Genomic DNA, 14,112 nt, shown 5'->3' on the forward strand with positions numbered 1-14,112 from the left:
TGTGAAATCAAGAGCAAGGACCGGAAAGTGTATTCTTATCTTTTTAAAAAACAGCTGGTTGCCAGGTAACAGTGCTGAAGGAGTGAAAGTCAACTACCCCTATACCTATTAGGTCTTATTGGCCCACTAATACAATCAAGTACAGCACACATAAGCAGGGATGTAGCAATTGTACCCTGGACCCCATGAATTCCAGGAAAATGGATCCCATCCGGATGGATTTTCAAAGAAAGACATGTTTGATTTGCAGTGGGCTCCTCGCAACCTGGGGCCCTGGTGACACTGCACCTACTGCACAGTTAATAGCTACACATCCATGGGCAGGTGGATGTGTGGATACCATTAACTAGAATCAAATTGCTCTGAGACTAGAAAACACTATTCTATTTGCTCTCACTCCTGTTTTTCTTGTATGCCCCATTTACAGATGTTGTCACTGTATCACTCGGCCTTCTCATAACACATAGGGTCTCAAAGAAATTGGCTGGTATTGCCTGCACTCAAGTCCTTGAATTAGACCAGCAGAACAAGTTACTAACCTTCGGTAACGATGTATCTGGGAGAGACATAGGTTAGTTGTAGATTCTGTACCTTAGACTTTCCCCCAGGCATCAGTCTGGATCTGGTGATTTCTTCTTCAGCAGTACCCCTGCGTGTCGTTAGATGGCGTCAGTTGGCTCCGCATCCGTCATCGGCATCGTGGGCACCAGGATGACATTGCGGGACCTACATAGACGCCGCCCATGCGAGCTGATGTCAGTTCTTAACACAACTTTCCATGCCAGAAGCACAGAGCCATGAAAGACACTGACCACTGGTGATCCAAAACTAGGGCCCTTTACGGAAGTCCCTATCCCTAGAAATCGGTTCACATAGCGGGGAGGATGGGTGGGGCGGTAAGGAATCTACAACTAACATATTTCTCTACCAGATATATTTTTGCCGAATGTAAGTAACATGTTCATTGGATAGAGATGGTTAGTTGTAGATTCCTTAACTTGGAATAGATACCCCAACAATACCATCCCCGGAGGAGAGTCTGCAACCCGAGATCATACCAGACAATCCTGGAGGACCGAACGGGCTAAGTACCCATCCCTCTGCACTTAACCATCCAGGCAGTAGTGTCTGGTAAAAGTGTGCAAGTATGCCCACATTTCTGCCTGACAGATGTCCAGGACTGGAACTCCACATGCTAATGCCATGGTTGCTGCCGTTTCTCTGGTGGAATGGGCACGCAACCCCATAGGAGGGTCCTTCTTCATGAAAGCATGGCATATTTTGATGCAAAGGACAGCCCATCAGGAGATGGTCCATTTTTGTTCAGCCCAACCTTTCTAGTCACCCACAGAGCCAATGAAGAGTTGATCATCCACCTGGAAGTCTTTTGTACGATTGAGATAAAAAGACAATGCACTTTTTGATTCCAGACGGTGGAGTCTCTCCTCCTGCTTGGAGGGATACGGGGGAAGATAAAAAGTGGGCAGAGTGATAGATTGTCCCACATGAAACGCGTGATGACATTGGGAAGAAATGAAGGCTTGGTCCGAAGCACCCCTTTATCCAGATGGCCAGATAGAAAAGGAGGTTAGAAGATAAAGCCTGCAGCTCGCTCACCCTGCGAGCAGAGGTGATGACAATCAGAAAGGCTGTTTTGAGAGTCAGCAACCTGAGGGGACAATTATGAAGAGGCGCTAAGGGAGCACACATAGGAAGGGTGAGAACCATATTTAAGTACCATTGGGGCATTAAAAAAGGAGATGGAGGGAACAGATGATTAAGACTCTTAAGGAATCTGGCGATTTGAATAAAGAAAGCTGACCTCGTAGCCGAAGAAAAGCAGAGATGGCTGCAAGATATCCTTCAAGAGTGCCCAAGGCAGAACCCTGCTGGGCCAAAGAAAGTATATACAGGAGAACCTCTGAAAGAGGAGTAGAAAGGGGATTAACAGTCTTTGCTGTGCACACATACCACAAATTTGTTCCATCTTCAGGCGTATATCATTTTCATGGAGGGACGCCTGCCTGCTATGATAACATCACAGACTTCAGCAGATGAAATTTGTCAACTGCTGCTGATCAATCTCCTTGTAAGGAGGTGGAGACTGGACAGGTTCGGGTGAATGACCCTCCCCTGCTGCTGTGACAGAAGATTCTCCTGAAGGGGCAGGTTGATTGGAGGATCGATGGCCATGCTCAGAAGGTCAGGGTATCAGACTCTTCGTGCCCAGTCCAGAGCTACAAGAATGACTTGAGCACATCCGCGCCTGATTTTCTGGAGCACTCTGGGCAGAAGTGGTACAGGTGGAAAGGTGTACAGGAGGCCGAAGCTCAGCTTGCGACAAAAAGCGTTGCAGAGTGAGTGTCGCCTTAGAAACTCCAATGCACAAAATTGACAACATTGCGTGTTCTCTCGAACAGTTCTTACTAAGGCTTTCCCAACCCCTGAAAAAGACCTTGCACCACCTCCGGATGGAGACGCCATTCATGATTGACTAGGCACTGACGGCTGCGTTTGTCTGCCCTGGTGTTCAGGGAGTTTGCCAGGTTTTGAACCACCTGTGTCATGCCCTTATGTTCCAGCCATGTCCAAGAGGCAGACAGCCTCTTGACAAAGGGTTCACGACCCCACCCTGTCCCTTTTGTTGCAGTACCACATGTCGGGGGTGAGTGAGCAACTGCACCGCCTTCCCCGATAGAGGGAAAGAATGCTTTCAGTGCCAGTCTGATTGAACGGAGCTCCAACAGGTTGATATGGAGGCTGGACTTCGTCGGAGACCAGACGTCTCCGATTTCCACCTCCCCCAGGTGGCCGCCCCATCGAAGAAATGAAGCATCCATCACAACTGTTAGATCTGATTGTGGAAGGGAGAGGGATCTGCCTCTGATCCAATCATGGTTCGTGAGCCACCACTGCGCCCACCAGAATTTCAGGTCCCACTGCAGAAACCACATATGCGATCTGGCATAATCAACCAGCATTATGCAGGAAGCCATGAGGCCCAGCAGCCTCAGAGTCCTTCTCAATGAAATCTGGGATAGAGGCTTAAACATCGGAATCATAGCCCGAATATCCCAGACTCGCTGCTCGGTAGGATAGGCTCGAAACTGCACTGTATGCAGAACTGCAGATGAAAGGGAGCGTCTTAGAGGGAGTCAGGCATGGCTTTGGCACGTTGATATGTAACCCCAGTGAATGCAGGAGGTCCGCCGTAGTCTGGAGGTGGAAGATGACAGCCTGGGGCGAGCCCGCCTTCAACAGTCAGTCATTGAGATAGGGGAAGACCCGAACCCCTGATCTGCGCAGATGAGCTGTGACCACTGCCATCACCTTTGTGAACACCCGAGGGGCACTGCTAAGGCCAAAGGGGAGCACAGTGAACTGAAAGTGCTTGCTGCCCACCGTAAACTGAAAGTAACATCTGTGGGTCGGCAGGATGGGCATAAGCGTCCTGTAAGTCCAACTCTGAAAGCCAGTCTCCTGAGTTGAGTGCAGACAGAACTTGGGCTAGGGTGAGCATTTTGAACTCCTTCCGGAGGAAGGATTTGAGGGCCCGGAGGTCTAAGATAGGACACAGGCCTTTGTCGTTCTTGGTTACCAGAAAGTAGCGGGAATAACAACCATGACCTACTTCTGGCATAGGGACGCTCTCTAAGGTACCCTTGGCCAAGAGAGACTATACGTCCTGGTGGAGAAGTGCCAAATTATTCTCTGTCATGCGATCGTAAGAAGGTGGCGGGGTGGTAGGGGTAGTCTCGAAGGGAGGGAGTATCCCCTTCAGACTATTTGCAGAACTCATCTGTCCGACGTGATGGATTGCCAGTGGAGGAGGTGATGGTGGATCCTGCCTCCAACTTGCTGTGGATGGACCTGAAACATAGGTCCAGGAAGGTTTGGAGGCTGCGGCAAGAGGGAAAAGGGTGGACTGGCCTGCCCGCTTACTCCCTGACCCGCGAGGACGCTGGGTCCCATGTCCGTGGCCACATAGAAGCTTGACAGCTTGCGTGACTCTGTGGCTTGGCTGGACAGGACGTGGCTCGGTGCCCCTTCCATAGGCACGAAAGGGACAAAAGGCAGACTGAGATGGACATGAGGTAGCCAGGAGGCCCAAGAATCTGGCTGTAGCTCGAGAATACTTGAAGCGCTCGAGCGCTAAGTCTGCCTTGTCTCCGAAAAGGCGAGTGTCATCAAAGGGCATGTCCATCAAAGATGGCTGGACATCCCCTGGGAAGCCAGAAGTCCTCAAGGAGGCATCGCGTCTGACAGCTATGGACGTGACAATTATTGTGCATAGTGAGTCTGTGGTATCCAGTCCACATCATATGGTGAATTTAGCCGCATCTCTCCCGTCCCCCACTGTTTAAGATAGAACGACCCAGGCCTCCTCCAGGCACTGAGGCAGCACCTGCACAACCGTATCCCAGATAGGGTGGGAGTAGCGGCATGTGAGGCATGCGGTATGCACCGACCGCAATGCCAAGCTGGGGAATGAGAACATTTTCTTCTCAAGATGGTCCAGCTTATTTGATTCCCTACCTGGGGGAGCAGAAGGGAATGCACCTTTGATGAAAAGGCTTGGACAACCAAACTCGCAGGGGAGGGGTGGTTGGTCAGGATTGCTGTGTCACCTGGAGTGGGGCTGTGGGAGCGGGCAATCGTCCTATTTACAGGAGCACCTATGCTGGACTTGGATCAAGTGCCCAGCAGGACATCCATGAGGGCTTAATTGATTGGCAAAAGGGGTTCTGAAGAGGAAGCCACAGGCTGACGCACCTCTGTTAGGAAGTTAGTCCTGACTGCCACCGTAGGAACTCGAGGCCGAGGACCTCGGCTGCCCTCCTCACCCCCACAGCATAGGAAGCTCCCTCCTCTGTAGCCATGGTAGGGGGAGAAAGCAGGCCGGTGTTAGGGGAAGTATCCAGACCACTGGCATCACACAGGTACATTCTCCAGTCCGGTTCCTCAAGCTGGTAAGTTAAAATGTCCAGTGACCCTCCCAGTTCACTTCCTCACTTTCTGTCTCAAAAGGAATGCCAGGAATGAACAGAGGGACAAAAGTCCCTTCTGGCATCGGAATCGACGTCGAGCTACATTGATCTTTCTATGTACCCACTTCGGGGTTGAGGATGGGGTCGGCGCTGACCGGGGGCACGGGGACCCTCTGGATTCTGGGCCAGAGCTGCCGGCATTGAAGTCCCATTGCCCGACCCACTCCGTGGGCCCCGAAGGCACACGGAGCTGGGATGCCCAAATATAAGATACAAGGCCTCATAGAACTTCTGAATTTGGGCTGGAGATGCTCAGGCTCACGGAAAGGAAGGGAGGCACAGAGCCATTTCAGTAGTAGGCTCTGGAGAGGGAGCCTTTGAGAGATGATGCTCAGAATCCTGTGTCATGTCAGCCAACCGACAGGAGGAAGTCGAAGAACACCTGTGCTTTTTCAACTTCTTTTTGTATTTTCCTGACTTACCTGAAGATCTCCCTGACAAATTCGAGTGCGAGGAGTGCGGGCTCCGTGACCATTCTCAAGACCTTCCCCTCTGATGAGAACGGGAGTGACATGGAACCGAGCACTGGGCCTCCAGCAGCTTTCATGACCGCTCCCGCAAAGCCTTCAGGCTCATGGCCCGGCACCCGGAGCATCTCTTCAGGTCGTGTACGCACTCCAGACACCACAGAGACACTAGGTGTGAATCTGTCATGGACTGGCAGGAACCACAGGGCGTAAATCTACAACTGTCTCTATCAGATAAGACGTATTTATGTACATTTGGGTAGTGTGCCCTGCTTCAGTCTCCTCTTTAAGCCCATGCGGGATCAAACCGCCTTTAGTGGCAGGAGAGAGAACTTATATTTATAGGGTATGTTACAATCCAATTACAGTCCATCATCAGGGAAACAGAAGTTAAGTATTGTGCCTGGTCAGTGGTATGTCACCCCCAGCAGCTCACACTATCTGTCATAGTCTGCGCTTGCTGAATCGTTGATACTGTGCTACTCAATACATGATGGTGACTATGAAGTCTTAAATCAGTGTTTATGGGCATACACATTATTGAGTAAAACAATAACTTGTGTGGAGTACCAAAATGACCGGTTGTGACACAGTATCTAATGCATGTCAAAGAGTCTCTTTAGTTATAATATGTTACCTGCATGTGTATTGATGAGGTCTGCTTTCTTGGGGGCCTTTGTTGATAAGTACAGTTCTTTTTCTTTAATCAGCATGTAGCGTGTTTAGCCTGTTGCAGAAATCTTTGATGGCAAAAAAACTTTTAAAGAGAGCAACAGGCATGTTCATTTAGCACCAATAGTCACTGTGCCGCTATCTGTCTTGAAATTGTTTTTCATAAACTCCTTTGAGTAAATTCTATTAATCATTTGGTTCTTTGCATCTAAAGTATTGTTACCTAGGACCAGTGTATTTTTTGTTATAGGCAAAAATACTTTGGGCGTCTTTTCATAGCGCCTCCTTGAGGTTGCCATTTAGACAACAATGCTCCCTCATTTATTGGCGGTCATCTCTGGACTCAAACTGCTTGCAGATATCTGGAGCTCTACCTCTATAAGGTGTGGCCAGTGCTATTGAGGGTATTATTCTAAAGAATGTCCTTCTCCTCCCACAGAGCCACAAAAGATAAATATGTTGGGGATTTGGCTTGTGAATACACAAAAAGACTTTTCAAAACTGAAAAGAAACCAAGGCAACCCTGTAATACGGTTGTCTGAACCTGACTGTAGGACAAAAGGTTGAACAGGGCTCATACAAAACAAAAATTATTTTTGATTGGGGATTATTTGTTTATCAGACAACAAAAATATGACATTTCATATGTCCTAAGATAAGCAAGTGTGACATCCTAAAGGATATTGTTCATTGACTTATTTTACAAATTTGAATACTGTCAACATGTAATAGTCTAGTTCTCAGTTACTGTAAGAAGCTGTGCTTTTTTCCTACCTCAACAATACCTGCATCTGGGGCTCTTTCAATAATGTTTCTACCAGTTTACCTTCTTATTTTAAGATGGAGTTGTTCATAAATCCCCTGGCCTACACAATGGTGAGCCCTTTGCTTTCTGAACAGGTCATATCTACCTAATGATAATGACTAGTGATGTTTTCCATACATTTTAGATTGATACTGGTCACCCAACTTTAAGATCGGAGTTCTCCATGTCAGGAATGCTCTCTGATCAAGACTGGATTTGGATGAGTTTCATGATAAGGTCACTAGCTTGGACTTCCAGGCAGATGGTAGAGGGAAAACAGAATGATGCCTTACATCTCAGAAACTGGATATCATGCACTTGTAATACGATGGTAACCCATCGGCTGAACTCTAAATCAGGACCTAAGTTCTTTCTGACAACTATCAGAAATTACAGTGGAGATCAGCAGCGCCACAGGGAAGAGGTGTGGCGCCGCCGCCAGGGCGACTGACTCTGGAATCTGGGGATCACGGTTCGATCCCCGGCGCCAGTGGCAGATTAGCCCAGCACCATGTGACTCTGGGCAATAGCTTGCTTAATCTTCCCAACGGCCCCCAGCACCTAGAGACCCTTACGGTGATTGTTCGCGCTTTACAAATGTGGATTATTATTTATTTATTTATTTATTTATTTATTTATTATTATTTCATGTGGATAATTCTCCCATTGTGCACTTGGTTCATACAACAGGCTTCTTTACTCATCTTGAAATGTAATATAGGAGGGGAATCATTGTAGCATTTTATATCTTTAAAGGTTAGATATATAGATGCTTGATAAAAAGGCACCTTCTAATCCTCTGTGACTATTCCTCTTTTTCACACTTAACTTATCTAGCCACTTTTCTTGTAAAATGACGAAAGAGACAGAATATCCCTGTTGAGATGGGAATGTTGCACGCACGATTATCAGGTGTGTTATCCTGCCCTTAGTGCAGAACTGCTTCTGAAACCAGTTTTTAACTGGCCCTGCCGTCATGCTAATCTAGCACAAGTGCAGAGTCTTAGGGCCAGTCCTTGGTAATTCAAGTTCCAGATTTTAAAAGGTGCACCATGAGGGCTCCTCATAGCAATCGTTAGACTTCTGTTCATGCACTAGGTGGATCACAAAGTGGTTGTTGCAGCATATCAAGCTTTAGTGAATCATTAGCATGACAAGATCCTTTTCTGAATGTGTACTGACTCCTCTCATAAAAGGTTCTACTGTTATATGAACCCCAGATCCTTGCTCTGGCATTTTGTGTGCATGTCAAGTGCATGCATGTACAGTGAGTGTGAAGCACATGTATGGAAGTAGGACTATATGTGTGGTGGGAGGTCCAGTGGGGTCCATTTTGGATGGACCCTGGATTAACATGGGGCAAGATGGAAAGGGGCTGGAGGGTGAAGATGTAAGAGAGAATGGAGGCAGGACTCCCCTTGGTAATTCATTGACGACATTTTTAGCAAAAGGCTGCTGTTTCGTTCTTCCTTAGCCCTGATATTTGGTGGGCTGTAGGGATCAAGGAGAGAGACTGTCTTTTTCAAAACTTAAAAAAAAAAAAAAAAAAAAAAAAAGGAGAGAGACTGTCATTTCTGCTGTTCAACATGAGCAGGGTTCAAGGCAGGACAAGTTGTTTTTGTCCCTCATTTCTACTTCATGAAGACTGATGACAGCTAGGTGCAGTGTTCTCACACATCAATATGCCCTTGTTTTGGATACTCCTGCCTGGAGCCAGTAGAATTGCTACCTGCTATGAAAGTCATCACCTTGTATACGGGCTGCCTCTGGGATACAATCAGGAAATTACACTTGATAGAGAAACATCTAAATGGGTTCTGAAACCTTAGACAAAGTGAATCCACATCTCCTGCCTGGAAAATATGTACAAACGTGGGATTCAAATCACCCCTGTTGGTTCCAGTTCTTCATTAACAAGGTAGGCAGTGCTCCACAGAGTCTGCCTGACAACCATTCTCTCTCTGGTGAACGATATCACATGATGTCTGTACTTATTCCTAGATGAGCTAAGGGTTGGCCTAGAGCTGAGAAGAGGAAAGGAGTGTGCCCAGCCCTGCTAGAGGAGAAATTGTCCAGGGGGAGAAGCAGTTCATGTTCATGATGTAGGGAAAAGCCAGCAAGAGTGACAGTCTGCAAGGGAGCAAAGTCAGGAGTGACTCATGTGTGTAGGGGGTCCATTTGTCTCTCAGATTGGTCATTGTCATGAACGATATCAAGACCTATTCAAATATTAAGCATCATGCATCATGTGTGATTATAGGTCCTTCGTGACAGAAAGGCTGGTGTTGCTGCTGTACACATCAGCACAATAATGTTCTTTCAACACTAAAGTAGGTGGCCTGATTGGCCCAAAAGTCACAAATGATCGAAAAAATTACGTAGGATCCAGATCAGCCAAGAGGATGTACCTGTTTTTCTACCGCACCAGCCACTTTGCACCCTGCCTAGGGAGGCCACAATCGCCAGAACGAAAGATGCTGCACGTGTCATTGAAATCACAGTCATCAAGTTCCATCCGAGGCCATAGCGGCATCCCTAGCAGCTCAAGGGTTATCAGTGCAGGAGTGGAACTGCTGCACACATCCATCCTGCATGCCCCGGACTGCAACATTAGGTAACTGTGGTGTTTGAGATGTGTGAGAGGGTGAGAGACTAAACTGCAGAATCATAGTCAGCAGCACAAATTTAAGACCTGGAGTGAGTAAACATCAAGAGGTGAACTCAAACTAAACTGTGGGATACAGCTACCCTTGAGGGTGATTTGAAAGTACTGCATGTGTGCCTAATAAGTGCCTTATCCCGAATTATACAACAGGGATTAATCAAGCTGTGGAACTCTATCAGCAGGGGGGTGTATGGCTTAAGGAAGATCACAAACAGGATTACAGACCTATCTGATTCCACTAATTGTGCTGTGTAGTTTTCCTTTATGCTGTGTCATTAAAGTACGTTCTTTTAATTCAAAAGATAAGCACTGGGCTGGCTAATGTGCTATTGTGTCTGTTTGTTTACGGTTGAGTTATGAGCTCTTGTCCCTCACGCTACTTAACAGAAAAGCCTTTTGATTGCTACCCTTGCTACCAGTCAAGTGTGGAATGGGTTGTCCAGTTTCTCAGTGCAACAGTATAATGGATCTCAGGAAACCAATGGAAAATGACCTTAGCCACCACATTTGGAGTCCAGTAGCTCATTTGGCTTTTGTTCGCTGTCCGCCTATGAATGGGGTCTGGCAATTGGTGGCTTGGAGGCCGCTGCAAGCAGTGTTGCTGAGCTAAAAGTAGATTGCGTGCAGGGACAGGACCTTTGATGAATATGTGACAAGGAGGCCTCCCTCTCATCCCCCCTTAGGAGCAGGTGCCCTTTTTAGATTTGGGTAATTCCCTCAGAAAGCAGCTGCAAGTTTATGCCTTTTTCAAAATTCTTTCACATGAAAATTGCATGCACACGTCGTTCACGTCTTCGGGGGAAGTGACTTCGTCGCTACCCACCGTGACCAAAGCCCAAAACCTCATACATGTTGGTGTTTTAGGGTCATAGGACCATCACATCCATTAGCCCTACATCCTTTTTAAACTTCCCTCTCACTACACGAATAAAGGATACTTTTGGAGTGGGAGAGGAATTGTATCTTTCTAGTTACACCCCAATACACCCTATATACATATAAGAACAATGCTCTAAATTCCCTTGGTTAGTACCAGGCCAGGAGCCTATATGGCTTGGACCATCTAAAAATGTGGTCTCTAGAGCACAGGATGCATGTCAGTATCAGGAAGAGAGGGCACAGGTCACGTTATATATTGACCCTACTCCACAGGGGGAGGTGTATGAGACATCACAACTAGACCAGGTTTTGGAATCTTGGTCACTGCTGGGGCTGCAGGGTTTGTTAGATGTAGAGGACCCATCTGAGAATTAATTTTGCCAGGCATGAGTGGAGTGCCTGCATTTGTAGGACTCTGGAAGGAATCCCAGGAACAGGTCAGCAAGGGAGTGGTTGGAAAGCATTATGATGGCTGAGGGGATGAATTACTGTACAGTGATCCAGTGAGTCCTGAGGAAGGAGCTAGCAAGAGGCCATTAGTTCCCCTAGTTCCCCTAGTGCACATGAACTTCCTCCTATCACCGAACATTGAGGCGTGCTTTACAGGACAATTGAACATAAAAAACAGTTTTCGTTCTACTGGCCAGGAATACACTGAGACAAAGAGAGGCTTGGCTGACCTTGTCCTACTTGCCAATTAAGGGGAAAGTCAAGATGTGAGACCATGGCTCTGGAAGAAGGTGTTTAATTTTAGCAGGTGGGCATTGATATTCTTGGTTCATTTGAGCCCTGTTCAGCATCTGACAAAAAGTGTTTCTGGGCTGTGCTGGATCCCACTATCAGCTATCCAAAAGCAGTACCTCTTATGAGCACAACCGGTAAGTTATTAGCTAGACCACACCTTCAAATCTTTTCTATGTTTTGGTTTTTGACCAGTACCCAGTCAGGACTTACAAGGAAAGGCTGCTTTGAGTTCAGATAAACTATTGAGTACTAAAACACATTGTCTTCAATCATTTGAGGATTGCTTTCTTGACATTAATGTGTAAACTACAAACTCCAAAACTGATTTTGAGACAGTCCTTAATAGAATGAAGCAAGTGCCAACTTTTCTGGTCCTATTGACACTTCCATAAAATTTTGTTGATTCCATTTCTGTAAATAAGGGAACTTTGTCATATAATCTTACTTTAACCATATCCTCAGGACTATTCATTGAAGGTATTTCAATTTATGTATGATCTCGTAGTACTAAAAGTCAGTTCAATGTAGTGGTGTACTTCCTTTGGCCAATGTCAAATCATACTGTTGCAGAAATTGATTATCCTTCCAAATATCATTAGTAAATAAATTCAGTATTACTCTATCCCTCACGTATGTTTTAGAATTTGATAGAGACACATGTACTGTAAAATATTCTTAGGTTTTATTAATGAAATAAGTCTTGTTAAAGCTGGGATTATCTGACAATGCTGTTAATAGACCAGTGAAATCTCAACTCTATAGTCTGGAAGAGCAGGAGAAATGAAAGTTACACATCACGTAAGATTCATTTGATCAGTTGATATAGGCTAACGAGGTTAGAAACAACGTGAAGCCTGTTTTTTATACAGAGTGATATAAATCCATGAGAATTTATTTATTCATTCTGTTCAAGGAGAAAGTGATTGGTCCTCATTTCAATCATGTTCCACCTTCAATTTCTGTAAGAGGAGTCTAAGAAAATTAAATATCACAAACTTTAATAGGAGAGAGGGAGAACACACCCCAGGCGGAGTAACACTTCAAAGCCTCCTTTACCCTGAGTAGAGAGAAAACACATAGGCAAAGGAAAAATATGAAATCCAATTAATACAAGACTTTCACAAGACATCCCTAAGCAGTACCTTCTCAAGGTCAGGCTCCCTCAAGGCTAAGGCGAGTTCGTTATTGTCCATGACTGATGCTGCCGCAACATCCAGAGGTGTCGACCCACGCATTGAGGGAGAAGCTGTCATTGGGAAAAAACGAATTGTCAGAATGAAAGTGAAGGGAGCAGTAAGCGAAAAGGGGTATGTTGCTATCCTGTATCCTAGCACATTTTTAGTAGTTACTTATGTAAAAACTTTAATACCTATTAACATCACATTAATTTTAATAAGCCTCATAAACAGTGCAATAAATGTTGCGGTAAATGAAACAAACATTGTCAAAACTTAGTGGCCTGGTTTATTTTACATCTCAGTTCTTTGTTATTAGTACTGCAGTGACATATGCTGCAATTACATTTCTCAATGCAGATTTCTCAATTTGTGTCATTCACATGACTGCTAAGTCATTCAGTGTAACTAGTGACAACTGCAGCTATTCCTCTTTTTTAATGCCAGGTCACTGCATTATCTATTCATTGCACTAGTGTACTAGTGTTCTCATTTCGGGGGGGGAGGGTGGGAATTCGCATAATTTTTTGGGGAGTAGTAACATGAAATTATAGCGAAATTACGCTTAATCAAGCAAAAAACAAATCTTTCTTGTCAAGTGATATTTTAGCGCAAAATGTGTCCTCACACCAATTTTAGGCACACTGACTCATTTAAACAAAAGCACCATGAACAATAGCTGCTCGCATTCGGTTGTTCCTGTGTGTTCGCAGTACATTTTTATTAGGAATTATTCGTTCGGTGTAAATGTTTACTCCTAATGGCCAAATTTCACAAACTAGTTTAATAGTATAATTTTAGGAATTTCATGTAAGAAGCATAATGTGAAATTCTTGAAAGTATGAGAATTATGTCGGTGTATTTAAATTTCACCCAGGCCCAGTACTCGTATGGCTAAAGTACATATAGATGCATGTGAAGCCGAAGTATGAATAATATTTACAAAAACCCGAGTCTAAGGGGGTCGTCCTGTTGTCACGCATGAGAAACTGGATTGATAGGTAGAAGAGGCGCATTGGATGAAGTTTAAAACAACAGAGTAACTCAGTACCCAGAAAGTAAAAACATGTCTGAGTTAGAAATCCTTGGCTTATGCCTGCTGGTTGTTGCCTAAAATGCCCACAGAAAATGCGAGCTTTAGCAGCATCATTAAAACATTGAAGCATCCAGACATTGAACCGATACATTTCTCAAAACAATGTAGGTAAAATGAATATTAATTATTCAAAAGACAAGGGTTCTTAAAGAAGATCAAAAGGTAAGGATTTCTCAATTTAAAACAATGGCAGTGTCATTAGTCACTGTTATATGACGCAGTGATATTTATGGCCGTTATTTAGGGGTGCCAAGGAGCCCCTGGCTTGCCCCTTGCGACCCCTTGCACTGGTTGTCCAACCTCTGGATTCAGTCATGGCAAAATCCGTGCCAAGAACATAGACTCGGGTCACTCTTGTGCCCATTTTGTTATTATACAAAGAGCACATTTTAGTCTAATATTCACTATTAGTGTAATAAAAAAGAAGCACCAGGATCTGAAACAAGATCGGCGCTGGCAGCTGAGGTACGTAAAACATTCTTATAAATGTATATTATGTACATGCTCGTGGGTCAGAGTGTGAGAGTTACAGTGTGCACATATGTGAGCGGGAGTATCCAA

General features: G+C 45.3%; 1 protein-coding gene across 1 annotated transcript in view; it reads right to left on the minus strand.

The window, feature by feature from the left end:
* RYR2 (ryanodine receptor 2) overlaps positions 1–14,112 on the minus strand; it is a 3,458,987-nt gene that overhangs the window by 1,369,586 nt on the left and 2,075,289 nt on the right. Inside the window, exon 42 of the mRNA XM_085612346.1 lies at positions 12,423–12,526. Coding sequence (XP_085468472.1) covers positions 12,423–12,526 — 104 coding nt within the window. The remainder of the gene's footprint in view (positions 1–12,422; positions 12,527–14,112) is intronic.

This window comes from Triturus cristatus, chromosome 6, assembly GCF_964204655.1.
Source record: "Triturus cristatus chromosome 6, aTriCri1.1, whole genome shotgun sequence".
In the NCBI taxonomy this organism is placed as follows: domain Eukaryota; kingdom Metazoa; phylum Chordata; class Amphibia; order Caudata; family Salamandridae; genus Triturus; species Triturus cristatus.